The following is a 19,924-nucleotide window of genomic DNA, read 5'->3' on the forward strand; positions in this document are numbered from 1 at the left end:
AAAATTAGCGGAACTTTAAAATGTCATAATTTTCTTATTCTACATCCGATTTTGATGAAATTTTCAGCATTATGCTTGTTTGATTTTCCTGTATTGATTCAAATCAATACTTTTCTGGGGTGGATTTGACTTTTAAAGTAGGCAAGGGTAGTATGACAATTTGTATGAATCAGAATGAATGTAGAAAGCTTTATCTTCAGAACGAAACAAACCTTATTAAGAATTTCCTCTTTTCCCCCCTTTTCTCAAAAAATGTATTCAATATGAATTTGATTTCAGGTTTCTGTTTCAAGTGTGCCTGATTGACTGAACTAGGGGCAATACAATATTATTTTTATATGACATCCTTTTTTCATAAATTTTAATAAAATGGGTAATATAGAGTAACATGAACCAGATCTTTCATTTTGATATGATCTTCCCTCTTTCCTTTTCTTCCTTTTGTTTTTCTCTTTTTTTTTCTTGTTTTCCTATTTGAAAAATCATAGGGGGATTTGTCACCCTGAAGAATTGCCCCTGGATGAAATATCAAATTAATTATTTTTTAAATCAAATTACCGTGGTTTTACATGGAGCATTTGCCTCCTGATACCCGAAAATGAAACTGGGGACTGGGTATGTAAGCTTTATGTTTGTATTACCAATAGTGAACAAATGGAAAGTATTTCTCCCTTGCAGTAAACTTTTCCATCCAATAGTAACTGGTATACAATCCTTGAGTTTGATTGGTTGTTGAGTATTGTATGGTAGTCACCATTAGCTGCCTAATTTACCTTAACATTTATATACAATGGAGCCAAGATATGGTGACATGCATGCATGAGTCTTTGTGCTAACAAATGTACCTTATGAATTGAACTCTTCCCAGGGAGTGGAGGTGGTGCACATCACATGAGAATGAATCCATACAATACATTTAATCTTTTCCTGGTTATCAATATCACTATCCCTCCATATCTTGTAGCCATCTAAGGGTGCCTTTGTCATTATCATCATGGCTGTCTACTGGATATTTGAGATCCTACCCCTAGCTGTGACCTCCCTCCTACCAGTCATCCTCTATCCGCTGCTTGGAATCCAGGACTCAGATGATGTCTGCAGGAACTACCTGAAGGATACTAACTTCTTGTTTGTTGGTGGGTTAATAATGGCAGTGGCTGTTGAACATTGGATGGTTCATCGGAGGTTTGCCCTTGGTGTTCTACTCCTGATGGGATCAAAGCTCAGATGGTAAGAAAAGATCAATCATGCATTTACCTTTTTTGTATAGATCTGAGAACGTGAACTACTTTAGGATTCTTTAGGAAATTCTGTTTTCATACCGGTATCCTTATTCAGCCAATTAAAGTACATAGACTACAATAGGAATCAGCATGTGGTCGGTCAATCCTGTGCAAATCTTGCAGATCAAACTGCTCCCTCAGTTTTGCCCAATGCTCACAAGACTTTGCAATCACATTGGTCTTGGAGTGAAGATGTTCAAGACTGTTTTTTCACAAACTGCATTGCTATCATGGGAATATCACGTTATGGCAATATGTCAGGGACAGTCATACTACCTCAGTTTTCACCCATTAACATGAGATTTTGCACATACATTGATCGTGGAGTAAAGATCTGTATTGAAAATGATGGAGATTCTCACGCTAACTTTACCTTATATTTATTCTCTTTGCATAGGTTGATGCTTGGGTTCATGATAGTGACAGCATTCTTGTCTATGTGGATTAGTAATACTGCTACCACAGCCATGATGGTACCTATTGCTCAGTCTGTAGTAATGCAAATCTTAGATCAACGGAAAGATGTGAGTTGGAGTTAGTTTGTTACGATAACATTTTCCAATGGCGATTTTGCCCATTCCCAGTATCCCTCTTTAATAAAGGATAAAGGAGTTTCATATTTTACTTCATACCTTTAGAATACATTTACCAATCCACCCCTGGCAAATCATTCCAAGTCAGAATCTTTTCTTTCAACTTTACTTTGTGAATGAAATGTGGAATATTGAGAAATTCAGTCAGCTTATGAACATTGTAAAAAAATGTTCTTTATACCTCTGGGTCTTTTATAGATGAATATCAGTTTTGTATTGAAACCATACATGAAGAAGCGTAACAACCGGAGCAAGAAAGTTGAGCGCTCACACCCATTGCAGGGGGTGAAGGGTTTTAGTTAGGGCTTGTAAAGGCAACAAGCATCAAATTGAGGGTTAAAATTTGTAATACTAGCAGCTTAAATGACCCGATTAAGCTAATTTTTTTTTGCACATTTTCTCGCAAGTCAGGGAAAATTTGTGCTGGGCGGCGAAGTGTTCTTTACCATGTGTGCCAGGTGCACTTAAGAGTATTTGGTAGGCCTGTCCAGCACCACCCCCCCCCCCTCCCCCCGGCATTGCAACAGCACTGATGAATATCTCTTTTTTTTCTATCAGATCAAGAGAAAGAAGGAAGCTGAAGCTGTTGCAATGAATTCTGATGACCTTAGCAATGAAAAAGGAATGCAGGTTGGTGAGACTGCATTCAATGGGCATATCAACACTGCTATGGATATGAGTGAAGAAAAATACAATGAAAAAGAGCTTATTGAAAGGTAAGAGAGATACGTCTCTTTCTTATAATGGGTAAACATCTTATCTGACCTTTTATCAGATGTATTTGGGACTTTTCACTTTTTAGATTTATATGTAAATTGAACATGTTAAGTAGGTATTATATCAGTCTTTAATGCTCAAATTAGAGACTTGCATTTGCATGTTTTCACCTAATTTTTTCCTGTTCTTTACTTCTTATAAAACCATAACACTGATGCTGACTGATACACTTTTTCAATATTGTATTGTAACAAATAGTTTTTGTTGGCCACTATTAGATTCATCGGCTCTTCTGTTGTACTTTCCATTAAGTTCTAGCATTGTGTCATGTTAATGTTTGCACATATTCATAGTATGAAATGTAAAAGAAAAATCTGTGACCATCCCAAAACTTGTTTAAAATACTGCAATGGTATTCAAAAACATAATTAGCATGCCCCAGTAAAGAATAGCCATTGTAACCATCTGTATCATTTCATAAATTGCTTCCTTTAATACTTTAGTGATGTGCAATCAACAGATGTAGATAAAGAGGCTGAAACCAAAGATGATGAATCCAATGATGAAATTGACTATGATGCTATGTCTGATGCAGACAGGAAACTGTGTAAGGGGTTGCTGCTCTGTGTAGCATATGCAGCTAACATAGGAGGCACAGCTACCTTGACAGGAACAGGACCTAATGTGGTCCTGGGAGGCGTCGTAGATGAGTGAGTAAACACCAGAGGCCTATCCACATTTTTTATTCAAAACATGAAAACACATGATTTTAGGGCATTATTTGGAAAAAGAATCAATCTTGGTTGAGTGAAGAAGAAAAGTATTTTGTTCAGATTTGTGTACCACTACTAGGGTACAAACCTGCCAAACGTGCATTTAATAGTGACCACATCTTTACAGCGTCCACCTGTTTATAGTGACCACCTTTATGTTTGATTACATGAATCATCATGTGGAATTGAAGAGTAAAAATCAAGTGTATGGGATGGTATCCTAACTCTGTGCAGTGCTCTGTGTCTGCGCACATGTGTATCTACATGATACTAATAAAAATAAAGTCATGCGACAATCACAAACTTTACAACTGCAATAATTAGACATTTATTTACTTAAAAAATCCTAGTCAAAATGGTAAAATGATGTTAAATTCCAGGTATTTCATAACGTCCTCAAAACTCACCCATCCTCATCAAATTCCCTTAATTTCATTTTCAATCTCATTGTGTTACTTTTGTGAGAAAAACATATTTTTTGCTCTTATTTTTTTTGGGGGGGAGGGGGGGGTGCAATTTTACTCTTAGGCTTAGGAATAAGAAACAATATGAAATATTATTGGGGGAAATATAATGAAATTCATGGTTGTTTTGTTAGGAGCACAGACAGGGACCACCCCCCCCCCCCTTCATGCAGTTATAACTTATTATAATTAAGGGTAGTAGGCCCTGGAAGACTTGAACTGTTGTTAAGAGTTTCTCCAGGGGGTTAAGATTTCTTTTTCCTTTATGAGAAAGGTAGGTGGTGTATTGATAACAGCATGTTTTTGTTATCCATCCCTCCCCCCATATGTATTTTGCGACACTTTGTTGGGCTTTTGCTATAAAGATTTACTTTAAATGAACTGCAGACTAATGATAGTCGCAATAAATAAATTGAAATGAATTGAATTGACATATTAATGTTCATGTTTATATCTATTGAATAAACATTTAAATGGAGCTATTAAAGTAATAACAAGCTCACTTTTAAACAAGTTTTACACCAGTATTGACCTTGAATGCCCCTTTTGCTGGCCTCAATCATCCTCTCAATAGCATATGCCATTTTGTAATTTTTCTATTTGTGCTGTAATATAGAAATGTAGCCTTCCCTCAAAATATGTAAAAATTAAAGGTCCGATAATGCGTGTGTGCATGGCTAAATATTCTAAACATATGATGTCTACATTTCTTCCTATTAACGTTACAATGGGGCTTAGTAGAGAATATGTTACAAACTTATAGACAGGAAGATAAATTACTCCCCTCCCCATCACATAATTTTGTCATACAGATATTGGCCTGTATTACAATTTTGATTAACTTGATTTACAAGTTTCCACAATCAATGGAGCCAATGTGTGACGTAGATCCCTTGCGTTCACTATTCTATTTATGATTGTTTCGGTACCAATATTCAGTTTAGGACCACTGTCAAATAATAATTATTTTCAAGTGCATGAGGAGCACACAAGTGTAGATTGATTTCAAAATTGACTACAAATAGTGAATTATTCAATATCTTGATAGTACACCTTTATTGGTGCAAGCCAAAGACGTTATCAGCATTATCTTTCATAGTAGTTTGAAATGACGCATAAGAGAAGAAAATTCAAAGGTCAGAAGAGCTAACAATTTTGACACCCCCTCTACTTTTGCCTTGTCAATATTTGCTAAGTAAACGTCGTAAAAGAAAATGTGACAAAATAACTCAGATGGTATTGAGTACCATAACAACTCAAGTTCTATTGTAGCGTTTGCTGTCAAATAGGTTAGAATATGTACTGGAAAAAGACAATTTTACTTGTTTCACTATTGGCACCATTGTTCCTTATCTTCAGTGTCACAATTTCCTCACATGACTTTCTGAAAAGTAGTATTTCCTTTAAAATGTGTTTATGTGATTGTGTAGATGCTCTCTATTTGAATGGGGTCAAATGATTTGTTTCTTCTTTGGTCTCTTTTTACAGTTCTTTCTTCATCACTCAGTCCCCCTTCCTGTCTTCCACTTTCTTCAAACATCTATTACTCCAAGTGGAGTGAACTTTCATAATTATTATCTAATCTTCTTTTTAAGGTTATATGGGGACGAAGCAGGTGTAACATTTGCCAGTTGGATGTTGTTTTCTATTCCTGGGACCCTAATCAATCTTGTGTTCTGCTGGCTATGGCTACAAGTCATCTTCATTGGATTTAGGTAAGGATTGATTCTACAATGCATGACATAGTACATAATGCAGAGAAATAAAGGGATTGAGAAAGGGGAATTGTATTTTAAATGAAGAAAAGTTTTCCAGCTACTGGTTCCAACTTAAAAAGTGTAATAAAAATAATTATTGTGATAAGATAGGGAGAATGATAATGATGCTATTAATTGTCATATATGATTTGATGTGTTTACCTGCAACCGTACCATTCTTTCAGACGCAACACTGGTTCTACTGAAGAAAGTACTAAGGAGGAAGAGAAGGCTGCCAGACAGGTTATTAAACAAGAATATAAAAAACTTGGACCATGGACGTGAGTAAATTACTACCACCTGTCAACTTTGTCATTTCTGCACAATTATACCTACATCACTTGATTCAGGTACATAATATAACTTTGCAAGAATACTGGATGTTTATTTGTCACAAACGATGCTGAAATCATAAAAGCAATTGTGAATCATATTTCATCCATGCTAATTTTGGAGAAAATCTAAAGTTGATTAATGCAATAATTGTAATCAGCAATGCATTTAATAGTGGATTTGTGATAAGTATGATGATGAAAACACATTTATTAGGTTATTTTGATAATGCTAATATCTGTTTCCTTTGATTTATATTCTAGATGGGGTCAAATTGCAGTGCTGTGCCACTTCATTGTTTTAGCCATGCTGTGGATTTTCAGAAACCCAACGTTTATCCCTGGTTTTGCTGGCTGGTCTGGCCTCTTCCCAGTTCCAGGGTAATTATCTATCTTTCCCAGCTCTCTTTTTATACATACCATTTGTAATGATATAAGGTCCCAATGTATACACTGTTCCTGTTTGTTCCCCTATTTATCTTCAGTAATCTTGCTCAAATATTCAAACCGAGATACCAGTGTTCAGGTTTGATTGAGTCTCTGACAACTTCCTATTTCAATCTTTTTTAGGCTTTCTTTGTACATCACATACAAGGCTGTTCTGATTGCTATTTCATTAAACCATTCATAAGGTTACATATGCCCTTTTGCATTACTGGTGACCTTTTCTTGTGCCAAATGATACATGTAGTTGTGCATCAAAAAATATTATATTCCAGTCATGCTTGAAGTTGCACATAAAGTTAAGCGTAACTTACGTATAATGAAACACTACCCCGGCCTTGCTGCATTTATAACATCTGTGAATATACAGTATATTTCAGGAATAATTACATTTTGATAAGGTGCAAATGTAAATCAGAGTAAAGCAATAAACACATGTGCATACACTCTCTAATATAAGGGCTAATCTGTGCCCATCTTGGAGTTCAATTCTGCTTGACAAGCAAAAAATTGTATCCATAATTTCTTTCATGTTCCTAGTCCATTAGAATTCTGGATAAAAAAAAATTATTAGGTTAATGACGTACTGTTGAATAGGTTGCTTATTATTTATCTGGCGGCTGTCTCATAAAAATATTCTTAAGTTTCATGTTACTTTTCAACAATTTTGAACTCAATTGGAACATAAACTAAGTGATTACTTAGATTTTCAGTCATTTAAATTTGTAGGTATATCAGCTTAAGTTGAAATATGACCTTTGTTTCTTTAACACAGCCTTGAATGAACGTATTATTTGTCAAAAGGTTATCGGAAATTCTTTCCCACTTTAACATCAGGGCAAATTTGAGGTATGTCATGTAGTATAAAAATGTTTTAGTCATTTTTAAGGTAATGCATATATAACAAACAAACCATTTTATTATACACATCCATGTCCTTGATATACTGTAGCCTGTATACTCTTAATGGAGGTCAAGACTCTGTTTTAATATCACTTGTTTTTTTTTCTTTGATAGATATATCTCTGATGCTACAGCAGCTATCATCATTTCTATTTTACTCTTCATCTTTCCAGCATATCCTCCTTGGTTCTTAAGAATCTTCAAGATTTTTAGACAAGAAGATGGTATGTAAATCATTTGTTTACCTATATCCATGACCTCTTTTGAAGGGGGGGGGGGTGTTTGAACAGATGCACAAATGGTGAAATGTTCTTGGGTTTGTGCAATATTTAATAGGGCCAAGTTTTCCCATGAGTTTCAACAAAGTGTGGCTGAATTTTTCTATATAATCTAATTTGAAGTTATGGCAAATAATGATAACTCTATTTTCTGTTACCATTTGACAACAATAAATTTAATCTATGTAGAGAAAAGATATCAACTACAGCTGATGGGAATAAAAAAGAATATGATCCAGATGTGTTCTAAGTCCTGCATTACTTACAAGCAGCTTTGTGAGTTCTCTAAAGTTTTAATATTGTGAAGGGAATGTGACAAGCTGCTGTTATAAGCTACTGAGATTTGGCAAAATGATTGGCCAAGAGCCAACTTGCCATATGATTATAAGCTTTTATTTGTATTCATAAAGAATTCAAAAGATTTTTCTTCACTTGTATCAGGTTTAAATATGAAAATGAAAGTTATGTAATTGCATTCCCAGGTCAGAAGGTCAAATATCAGAGGTTGTAAATGGTACATGCTAGTGACCTACTCAACTTCATTGTGTTAGTGACTTCTATGTGGACAATAATCTAAGCAATTATTAGTCTTGTTGTCATCATTGCCTTGAGGAAGGGGTAGGGGGTCTTTCTTTATCCTTCTCTTGAAAATAAGTATGGCATTACCAGGAGATACATTCATTGTACTATGTAGTACTTCTGAATAAAGTATTTATGGTGTTAATCTAGATATGAAGCCTGTGTCTTGTAATGCTCTCTTTAATGTTGCACATTTTTATTATCTTTACTCTTTTGTGAATGTAGATAAGAAACCTAAGTCTCGTAGCGCTCTCTTAGACTGGAAGACAACTCAGAGGATGTTACCATGGAATGTGATCCTTCTGCTTGGAGGAGGCTTTGCTCTCGCTGATGGCACAGAGGTAAGGTTTTCATATCAACCATATACAGTTTGCTGTCTTGAGCTTCCAGGTACTGTCAAATATAATTTCCTGACAACAGGCTCTTTAAAAAGAACAGGAAATGTATATTATTTAGCTTTTGTGTTAGGGTTCAGGAAACCATGCTGTCCCTCTTCACAAAGTCCTTTGCCCTGCTTGTTTGGTAATGGGAAAGGAGAGGAGGTGATGGGTGAAATCCTTCTCCGAGAGACAGACTATACCTGTTACTGGGTACATATTCTAATGGCTCCAAATACTACCTTAAAGATGATGTCAGTTCACCACACTGAACATGGTTATAAAGATTATGTTTTGATTCCCTTTTAAACAGCAGTGTAAAATTAGCTCTTAAAAATTGTCTCTTTTATCTCTAACAGGCATCTGGTCTCTCTCAATGGTTGGCAGACCAATTCAAGGTGTTAGATTTTTTGCCATCTTGGATCTTTGTCATTATCATTACTGTCATCATCTGCTTCTTCACAGAGTTCACTAGTAACGTTGCAACTGCAACAATCTTCCTGCCTATTCTTGCTGCTTTGGTGAGTTCATCAATATCCTTCATTTTTATTTGATGAAAAAGTATCAATTATTCAAAAGATCTCTAAATAATTGTGGTTTTTATATTCATTATAGTAAAAGTAGTTGAAGTATTCATTTTTATTTACAGAGTGCACCATTCTTTGTAATTGAAAAATAACTATTTGCAAAGAATACAAGAAAATCACATTGCAGAGATCCACCTGTATAATCATTATTATTTGAATGTGAAGAAAAAAAAAATCCTATGGTTTATACTTTGATTCTGTAAGCACTTTGTATACCAAGGACACTAGGAGCATGGAGCTACTAACAGTAGTTCCATGCTAGGAGAGCTCAAATATATATTTTGCTCTACACAAAAAATTATAAATTCAACTTTTTTGACATATTTTTAGACGTGAAAACATGTTTTTTTTGTCTTGCCTGCATAGCTGAGCGAGACTACATGTATAGGCACCGCTTTTCCGATGACGGCGGCAGCGTCAACATCTAATCTTAACCTAAGGTTAAGTTTTTGAAATGTCATTATTACTTAAAAAGTATATGGGCCTAGTTCATGAAACTTGGACATAAGGGTAATTAAATATTACGGAACATTCTGCCGGAGTGTGAGGTCACATGACCAAGGTCAAGGTCATTTAGGGTCAATGAACTTTGGCCATGTGTGGGGTGTTTGTTGATTTCCATCATAACTTTGGAAGTTTATGGATCTGGTTCATGAAACGTGGACATAAGAGTGATCAAGTATCACTGAACATTTTTTGTGAGTTTCAGGTCACATGACCAAGGTCAAAGGTCATTTAGGGTTAACAAACTTAGATTATGTTGCGGAATCAAAACAAAATCTTAACCATGGTTAAGCTTTTGAAATGTCATAAGTTCATGAAACTTGGACATAAAGGCCACCGCACACCTTACGACTGTTCGCTATCCGATTTTGGAACAAATCACATTTTGCTCATTTTCTGAAAATGTGAATGGAACATATCATTTTATTTGAGGTTAAAATTAATTGAAAGAATACTAATATAACCATTTTGAAAGATTGCAAGCCTTTATTTTGGAGTAAAGGCCATATTAGTTTCAAATTGTAGCCAATCATACAACTGCTAACTTTGAAAGTTTATGGATCTAGTTCATGAAATGTGGACATAAGGGTAATCAAGTATCACTGATCGTGTTGCACAAGTCTTCAGTCACACGATCAAGGTCAAATGTCATTAGGGTCAATGAACATAGTATTTTATTATCATATCAATTATGTTTTTGTGAATAATTATCCTATAGTCATTTTCAATGTTAGTACTGCCACTATATTGAATCACTTAATGCAGGCAAGACTGCCAGAGACACTTCACTTGTTATAAAAAGAATTGCCTACTTTGAATGCAGACAATTTTCCCATTTTCTTTTAAAATTGTAGGGGAATATGTCATCCCTGATACAAAGAAATTCAGTTTTAAAAACTGAACAGAGGCCCCTTCTTGCTCTCAATGTCTGTAATGAGTACAAACTATTTGAAAATCAAGCTCTAAAAGTTCAACAGCATTGTCAAGTGACTGCTTAAAAGAAGAAAATAGATCAAAGTGGCCAGGTCCATGTCCCAGAAGGAGTTTTGATTGAACATAACTCTAAAAATTAATAAAATGTCTAACTGCTTGCTTCTGTATTTTTGCAATGCCCCCCCCCCCCCCGGATCATATTGGTTTGTCCAGTGAATTATCTGTCGAGCTGTATTTTCATAAATGCATGTTCTCCCCTATATTGTATGTTTACAGGCTGAGAGTATCTGCATCAACCCTCTATACATCATGTTACCAGCCACTATCTCATGTTCCTATGCATTCATGTTACCTGTAGCCACGCCTCCTAATGCCATTGCTTTCTCCTACGGCTCCCTCGCTGTTCCAGATATGGTAAGTTTCGTAATATGCTCTAATAATGCATTTTCACATCTCTATTTAAACAGATTAGGGACGAATATAGACTTTGAAATTGTGAGGCTTTAATATTCTGTAGCCCACGTAATGATTAGAGGTTGGTTTCCAAAGATAAGATAGTTCTTGAGATGAGTCTGTAAAACAGGAGGCAAGTAGAAGATGTTATAAGATTGAAACTCGTGAAACGGACTGCCTTTTTTAATCACAAAACTACTTCGACAATATATCAGTTAAACATTCATATACCACATACATCACTGATATCAACAAACCAACAAGGAATTCCATCCTAGCCTACTGACATGGCATATACACATTCCAATCCAAATAGCTATATACAAGCAATATATCGACAAATATTCGGATAATATCAAAAAAGATTATGATAAGATTATACTACTAACAACAATCAGAAACTAGATCTACTTGCGTTAAACATTATACGAACGAACGGTATCCCTGGTAGAGATGGAATGTCTCAGAACTTTTTAAACCGAGCATCAAATATTTTATCAAATATTCTAATGTCAGGAAAAGGTGAATTGCTAACAGAAGACATACATAGTATTAGCCCATATGCCGAACTTACATATATATATACATGTATAATTAGAAAAATAATACGAAATATCTCAGTCTAACTGTAAGTCCGCATTTGGAATGGGAATAGATATAATATATTCGGGATTACCTTAACCCGTGTAGTACATGCACAGTATCATTAGTTTATTAACAGATGGAAAGTTTCTTCTTAACACAAGATTCTTTCCATTAAATTCAATATGATCAGATGTCAAAAATCGTCCAGAATGATATCAATATAACCACAAAAAGTTATGGAACAAAATACCGTTATATACTTAAGAGTAGAAATGATAGAAAATTTGATTATTTACCTGTAAAACAGGAGGCAAGTAGAAGATGTTATAAGATTGAAACTCGTGAAACGGACTGCGAAGAGTCGAGCGGGTTCCACGAGTCCTTCGTAATTTGCATATTTCATGAAAGAGGAAGAGTCTGCTGATTTGAATAATGTGTAGGGATAACATCATCATGTCGTGGGGTCAGGTGTCATGGGTAATTTGCATAAATAGCGTCATGTAAGATCTATCATCTCATATACATGACGTAGAAAATATGGTGGGGCATGCATGTGTAGTCTATACACTAGTCACTTTGTTACAATTCCAAACATTCAAAGGTTTATTGACCAATTAATGACAATTTTATACAAAGAATGGTTTAAAGCATGTACCTATATCTGACTGAAGAGTAGAATTGGTTTGTTTTATGCTCATCTATAGAGTACATTGTACATTTTAATACAAATACTTCAGTTGTACAATTAAGGATAATGTACAATAAGATATTTAATCTTACTTCCCTTTTTCAAAACAGAATAATTTATTATTGGAAAGTATGTGAGAAGCATAATACTTGCATAGTATTTAAAAAAAAAATAAAAAAAATAATGAATTTTTGCAAAAATATACAAAATTAAATACCACAGTTGGAAGAAGAAAGCAAGCAGGAAATTGGATAAAACAGAGAGAAGTAGATATGACAAATAGGGCATTAGTATCAACAGGATAGGAGGCTAGTAGTTTGAAGGGAAATTTTGCCCCGATAATAGAGAAATATTCCTTAGAAGAAAAATATGGAAATCCTATACACACCCGAACACTACAAACCAGTACATTCTCCAGTGAAAGACACATTCTATGTTTTTCATCAATCTCTTATGTAATTTCCTTTTGATATATTATCATGTCCTTCTTATTAACTGACTCATGCAAAGTGAATGTGAAATTATGGCAAAGATTAAAGGTACAAATCCTTGGGCATATATGTGACACCATAGCATTGACTTAATCGCATGATTGATGCAGTATTGATTCACAGATATCATATATTTTAATTTTTATGAACATTGCACTGAAGATCAAAGCATCCTATTGTGAGTGACTATGATTTAGTAAACATGAAAATGAAAATTTGTTTTACTGATAACAAAGCACTCATCCCAGACATTAGAATAGTCAATAAATATAGCAGTAAACAGACTCTACAAGTTGTTATCATGATATTAAAACAAGAGTGGGTTTGATTGCATTGTAATTGTTGTCAGAGTGCAGGGTGTACATATTATTGGTATTTTTTTAATTTAATATTATTCTTTAAACAATGTTTATATGTTATTGTTTTTCATTTAAAGTCATGTCTTAAAGATTAAAGGACAAGTCCACCCAAACAAAAACTTGATTTGAATAAAAAGAGAAAAATCCAACAAGCATAACGCTGAAAATTTCATCAAAATCGGATTTAAAATAAGAAAGTTATGACATTTTAAAGTTTCGCTTCATTTCACAAAACAGTTATATGCACATTTTAGTTGGTATGCAAATGAGGGAACTGATGACATCACTCACTCACTATTTCTTTTGTATTTTATTATATGAAATATGAAATATTCTAATTTTCTCCCCATTGTCCTGTGAAACAAAGTTTTATTTCTCCCTGAACATGTGGAATTACCATTGTTTAACATTTTATGGTTCAGTCAAGTTTGTCCTTATTGTCAAACCTGTAAAAATTGAAATATTGTATAATTCAAACAATAAAAAACAAAAGAAATAGTGAGTGAGCGACATCATCGACTCTCTCATTTGCATGTAACTGACTCGTTCATATAACTATTTTGTGAAAAATAAGCGAAACTTTAAAATGTCATAACTTTCTTATTTTACATCCGATTTTGATGAAATTTTCAGCATTATTTTTGTCTGATTTTTCTCTATTGATTCAAATCAACATTTTTCTGAGGTGGACTTGACCTTTTATCTCCATGAATACAGATAAATCAACCTAATGGTTGTTGTCATGTTAAGGATTCTGACAATTTATTTTTACTTTTATAATTACAACTCTTGTTGAAAGCATTGCCAGTTTAATTGATTTTTGTTCTGCCAATTCACAGATTTTAAAGTTTATTTTATGATCTTATACTTAAAATATTATGAACTGAAACTACTATACAATTATGCTAGAAAATTAATTGAATTATTGGTTATCCTGTTGTAGAATGAAACTGCTTTGTTTGAAATCTACCATTTCCATGTAATAATACTGATTACAATTACTCCACTAGAATATAAACCTTTCCAAATATGCATTATTACTATTTTGATGATTCCTCAGATGAGAGCTGGTTCTATGATGAATGTGATTGGTATCATTGTAGTCAACCTTCTGATCAACTCCATGGGTATAGTGGTCTTTGATGTCTTCAACTACCCAACCTGGGCTGATAACACTGCTGGTTGCCTTGCAAATACTACCACACCCACAGCTTGATACACCACACTAAATAACCTGTTTGTATTCTATTGTTAATACAGTGATCCCTCACTGGATAAAGCCACTTATCCATGATTTACCAAATGACAGGGAAGGGGGGTGCTTTTTCTTCCAAAATGTTTTATTACATGTAAAAGATATGAAGATTTCCCCAATAGTATTCAAGGGAAAAAATCAAACAAGCGAACAAAACCAAAATGAAAATCATCCCCCCCCCCTTTTGCTAAATGCCTTACTTGATATATATATATATATATATGACGCCAAACAGAACTACATATTCTAAAGATTGTCAGAACTGTGACATTTTTTTAGAGCCATTATGTCAATTATTGGTCATGTTTAAGATTGTGGTTGGATTCATTTACAGTTTGGTTTGTTATTAAAATATAAATTAGATTTGGGTTTAGTAAAAGAGTTAAATTTTTAATTAATTTTTTGGTGAGGGTGAGGAATATGATAACAAATTGTTTTTTTAACTGGGATTAAGGATTTTGCAATTCCAGGGAATACTGTTTGGTGTATTCTTCACAAGAACATTGTATGTGTCTTTGTATTTGTTGTAATTGTGAATAAGTTATTCCAATCATTCTTATGAATATGTCATATGAAATGTTACCATGTTTTTGTTTTTTTACTCTATCACATAATAAATACTATTGAAACAGATTGATTGAATGATATATACGGAATTATGATAAGAGAAGAAAGAGAGCAGTATTTTTTTACAAATGACTGAAACATGTTTTTAGGTGTGGTATTGGAAGATAATTTTTTGTAACAAGGTTTGAATGCAAAGTCTATTTAATAGTCCAACCTGCTGTAGTGACCACCTTTTAAAGAAGGACCGATTGTCTATAAAGATGACCAGGGGGTGTTTCACAAAGATTTAAGTACGACTTAAATTGCACTTAAATGCCGACGCGTATCTGAAATGCAATGCGCAATCTAATTGATCAATACGCAATAGTGCGCGTCCTCTTTGCATGATCTGACCAATGCTGTCATGGCTTTTATACCGCGCACAACTAGGCATTTAAGTGCGACTCTAAGTCATACTTAAATCTTTGTGAAACACCCCCCAGGTTGTCTTCCCTTTAATATTATTTCCTGATGCGTTGCAGGGACCTGTACAGATAGACATCTTGTTTGTTTATAAAAATCACTTTTTTGTCTGCCTGAGATTGTATTTATGGACAGGTTTCAATGTATTTTATGTATATAAAAATCTTATTAAGCAGAATATGTTCAAGCTATTGTGAATTACACACAGTGTTACAAAATGTCACCAGGTTTAAAAATAAGTCTTTTCTTGACACCTCATATCCAATTTACTTTGTACACAAAATTTGTCAGGCCATGTCTGAACAAGCCTGTATGGGAAGTGCAGGACCTAGCTGTCTCATTCCATAGGGGCTCTAGGCAAATCCCCCCCCCCCCCCCCCCCCCCCACCGAATTGCTCTCAATCTCTGTCAACCTTGTAAAAGAAAATGCCCCTGAAATTTCTGCAGGGTCTATGTAAACTGTAATACAATGGACATTGGAAAGTTCCATTGTTTAAGCTTGCACAATGTGGGCCCCTCCAAATTTAGATCTGCTACTGGAAGGGGTAGTAGATAGTAAATGGTAATCTTCTTTAGTCTCTGGACTTTGAAACAAAGGGCCATGGATTCAAATCCCAGTCATGGCATATCTTCCTTCAGCAAAAAAATGTATCTACATTGTGCTTCACTCAAGCCAGGTTAGATAAATGGGTACCTAATAGGAATTATATTTCTTGAAATGCTTATGTGGTGTAAAACACCGCCTAGCTAAAGCCTGGGCGATATCAAAGTCCTTAGGAAGCGTTCATGTACTATACAAGAACTATGTGTTATAATTGTAATCAGCTGTTTCACAGTCAACAACCCAGCATCAAGTTCATATAGGGAAAGTTTGTGTCATTAAATATGGATCGATTTCTGTACCTATCAACACTCTAGGTTGTAAAGGTCCTATCATATTGTTTTGTGCAAGCCTTGCATGTGACTATTTTTACTACCCGCAGGTCACACACATTGACAGTATCTCGCACGTATTTACCCACAGAAGTGCATGCATGTCACGCATGCAGAAAAGATTTGAACATTTTCAAAACTTTGGCAGGTGAGTTGTTGGTGAATGCCCGCAACTCACCCGCAAGGCTTGCATGGAACGATGTGACAGGCTTTGACATTTCTTTTCCATTTCGTCTTTTTTTCTCCTATTCTCTTTTCCATATTTTTCTCATTCTTATCTTTTAGTTTTTCTCTTTCTTTTTTTTCTTTTATGAATTTAGCTCTATACGTTTTGAACTATAATGTTGTAATATTTTATATCATCATGACCAAAGAGTTTGAATTTCTAGTATTGTATTTACTGTGTATTTAATTATTTGTACAGATGTAACAATATCTATCTTGATGTAAGGTCGACACAATAAAGCTATGCCTCAATTGTGTTTATTTTATATATCAACAAGTAATATTTCTATCTATGTATCATTCTAATTATGTTTCAACCAACAGATATCTGTTATCAAATCCAGAAAAGTAGAAATGTTGTTCAATTCAACTTGTGTATGATGAAATGTATGTTTTGGGGAAAATGGACGGGTATTTTCAATCATGTCTACCAATCAGGAAATCTATTTATCAGTTTTAGTATTACCTGAATCTCTATCTCCACAAACTCTTACAATACAATTTATGCAGGGTAATTTGTTTGAAAAGGAATCAGCAGTACATCTTTATATTGTTTTTTCAAATTGTTATTTTGAGAATCTTATATAATTGTCTTCCATGAAATAAATGCAATATATCAAGGCATATATTTTATGAAATTAAGGAGGTTGAAGTTAGCCCTTATTTTTTCTTGTGAATAATTATCTGCATTACAATCTGATAATTTGAGTGTGTTCTAGAATTTTTTTTAAAAGATAAGTGTTTTCCATCAGTTTGTGCAAAAATTCAGCCATGTTTGAGCTGATGGAGCAAATACAGAGTATAACAACTCTCCATAAGGTCACACGGGCCTAATTACAACTGGCAGACAAAAAATATTCATTCAACCCAACCCATTCTAAATTTTTTAATTTGATATTGCTGATTGACAAAAATGAATGAATATGATTGACAATCTAACACTGATTCTAGGGAGGGTACCTACTGAACTTCTTTTTTCCAAATTGGAAAGATATATCACCACTATGGAACTAAATTCTTACTGGCGGAAGAATTAGGGCCATTTGACTCTCTCAAGTGATGAATTTGATCCCCTCAGGTGTAGTCTTCATAAATGCTGATTTATTTTTAAAATGAGCCGGTTGAGGTACCCTTTTCTGGTCCGATATGGAATGTCAGACATTTATCCTATTCACTGATAGTAAACATTCAACCCTCAAATTTCCTCCTTATTTTTAAGGAATTCTTTTTAGGTACCACTTTAACACACGAGTCTATGGGGATTGAATTAGGCCTGTGATACCATAAACTCGCTCTTGCAGAAACGTGCTAGACTTAAAAGAAAAAAATCATTTGAAAACAATTTAAAATATTTTTCTTTCAATATAAAGAAGTTTCCGATCTGTGAGGACAGTTGTGTCACCTTTACTGTCAGTTAGGTATATGCATCTCAGACTACTGAAGGGACAATGCAGGACTCTGGGTCTCTATTTCAGTAATACTTTCTTTGAAATCGGTAAATTTTGAGAATTAAACGATATTTATATTCTATTCTTTCTTTATTACTGGAGCAATAGCTCTTCCACTAGAACATCATTGACATCAATAACCACTTTGAAGCCCCAAGAATAGGTTCGCTCAACAAAATGAACTCCCAACTTCTCAAACGAACTCTGAAAAAGGATCATCAGGTCATACATAATGCCTTCAGCAAGTGTGTCATTGGGTGAATTACCGTTAGGTGCGGATCCATGGGAAACACAAAGGGGCCTCTCCCCTGGAAAAAAAAGAGAGAGAGAGAAAAGGGAAAGAAAGGAGAAAGAAAAAGAAATGAAAGGAAAAGAAAGAAAAGAAAGAAAAAAGAGAGGGAAAGGAAAGTGAGAGGGGGGAAAGAGGAGAGGGGAAAGGGAGAGAGTAAATAAATTAAAGGGATAACAAAGACAAATGAGTTCAAGGAAAGAGAAGAGAAATGAAGGAGGGGGAAGAGATAGAAAGGGGGATCGGAAAGGAGAGATAAAAGACGGGAAAGGAAGAGAGAGAGAAGAAGAATAGGAATGAAAGATAGAGAAAAATATAAGACAGGAAGGGAAAATTGAGAGGGGAAAGAGGAGAAATAAAAGTGAAAGGGAAAAGGGAAATAAAAAGGAAAAAATGGGGAAGAACAATTGAAGAGGGGAAGGAATATTAGTTACTTTTTAAAACAAAATTGTGAATCTAGGAGGCTGCAGCCGGGAATCTGTATTTATTATGATTAAATACTTATTTGCTATTGACACCCGGATGAGATCAAATTCACTGCAAATGAACCACAGTAAATGTGAGTTCATGCTTTTTTGCCCCAAATCTCAATTAAGTAAACTTAACATAGACTCCATTTTCATTGCCGGTAATCCTATTCAAAACTTCATCGCGAGGTGGTTTTCTGAAACGGTTTGGAAGATCGCTTCCAAGACCACTTTGACCGTTCTCATTACAAGTTAAACTAGTTTCCAGTAACTAGTTTTAGGACGGTAGTGAGAACAGTGTCGTAGACGTCTTCAACTACCCAACCTGGGAATAATGCTGTGTATCTATCAAACTATTCTATGACACCGTTCTCACTACTGACCTAAAACTATTTTTCTGGAAACTAGTTTAACATGTAATAAAAATGGTCGAAGCGGTCTTAGAAGCAATCTTTCAAACCGGTTCAGAAAACCACCTCGCGATAGTTTTGTAGATCGCTTTGCCTCGTCAAACTGGTTTTAGCGTGAGGACACAACCATTCTAAGGGAAGAGATCTTCACACATTTCGAGCCTGCACTCCACACACTGTATGTGGAATGCCTACACTGCGGTTTCAAATTTCACACGAAACACGTCCCCCACTGAGAGTGTTCCCATAGCAACAAGACCGCTTTACGTGATGAAGTGGTTTTAAAAACCACTTTCGGGTGATCAAATGGGAACGCTAGCAAGGCGATCTTCCAAACTGGTTTCCAGTAAACCAGTTTTAGAAAGTATAATGAGAACGGTGTCATATTCAATAACCCTTTACTTGACAACTGCCAACTATGTCACACTAACTCGACTTAAGTGAAACTTGAGCATGCTAAATGACAAACAGAGGCCCATAATGATGCAAAGTAGCTAGAAAGATAACTCAAAATCAAGGATATACTAACAAGTTTTGCTTTCACACATTTTTTTTCTTTGTTTCAAGAGTGTTTATACAAAAGATATTTCTTACATGTATGTTTCTGTATAAAATCCTCAAAAGAATTCTTCAACTGAAGTGTGAGGAGTAATAAATTTCTTGTTTCTATCATCATACATGAATGGAAAGCGTGGTTACCGGTACTCCTTTTTACAATAATGTGTCATTTGTTGACATGCAAATGTAATCATGGAATGTGCTATTCTG

At 34.7% G+C, this 19,924-nt stretch overlaps 1 protein-coding gene across 1 annotated transcript in view; it reads left to right on the plus strand.

Annotated features, from left to right (window-relative positions):
• Positions 1 to 17,184, plus strand: part of LOC129255005 (Na(+)/citrate cotransporter-like) — a 35,017-nt gene extending 17,833 nt beyond the window's left edge. The window contains exons 4-15 of the mRNA XM_054893550.2: positions 965 to 1,230; positions 1,681 to 1,807; positions 2,435 to 2,592; positions 3,097 to 3,303; positions 5,426 to 5,545; positions 5,773 to 5,868; positions 6,184 to 6,300; positions 7,381 to 7,490; positions 8,349 to 8,464; positions 8,860 to 9,021; positions 10,801 to 10,938; positions 14,161 to 17,184. Coding sequence (XP_054749525.2) covers positions 965 to 1,230; positions 1,681 to 1,807; positions 2,435 to 2,592; positions 3,097 to 3,303; positions 5,426 to 5,545; positions 5,773 to 5,868; positions 6,184 to 6,300; positions 7,381 to 7,490; positions 8,349 to 8,464; positions 8,860 to 9,021; positions 10,801 to 10,938; positions 14,161 to 14,316 — 1,773 coding nt within the window. The 3' untranslated portion in view covers positions 14,317 to 17,184. The remainder of the gene's footprint in view (positions 1 to 964; positions 1,231 to 1,680; positions 1,808 to 2,434; positions 2,593 to 3,096; positions 3,304 to 5,425; positions 5,546 to 5,772; positions 5,869 to 6,183; positions 6,301 to 7,380; positions 7,491 to 8,348; positions 8,465 to 8,859; positions 9,022 to 10,800; positions 10,939 to 14,160) is intronic.
• The last annotated feature ends 2,740 nt before the right edge of the window (positions 17,185 to 19,924 follow it).

The sequence above is a fragment of the Lytechinus pictus genome, chromosome 2, assembly GCF_037042905.1.
Source record: "Lytechinus pictus isolate F3 Inbred chromosome 2, Lp3.0, whole genome shotgun sequence".
Lineage (NCBI taxonomy): Eukaryota > Metazoa > Echinodermata > Echinoidea > Temnopleuroida > Toxopneustidae > Lytechinus > Lytechinus pictus.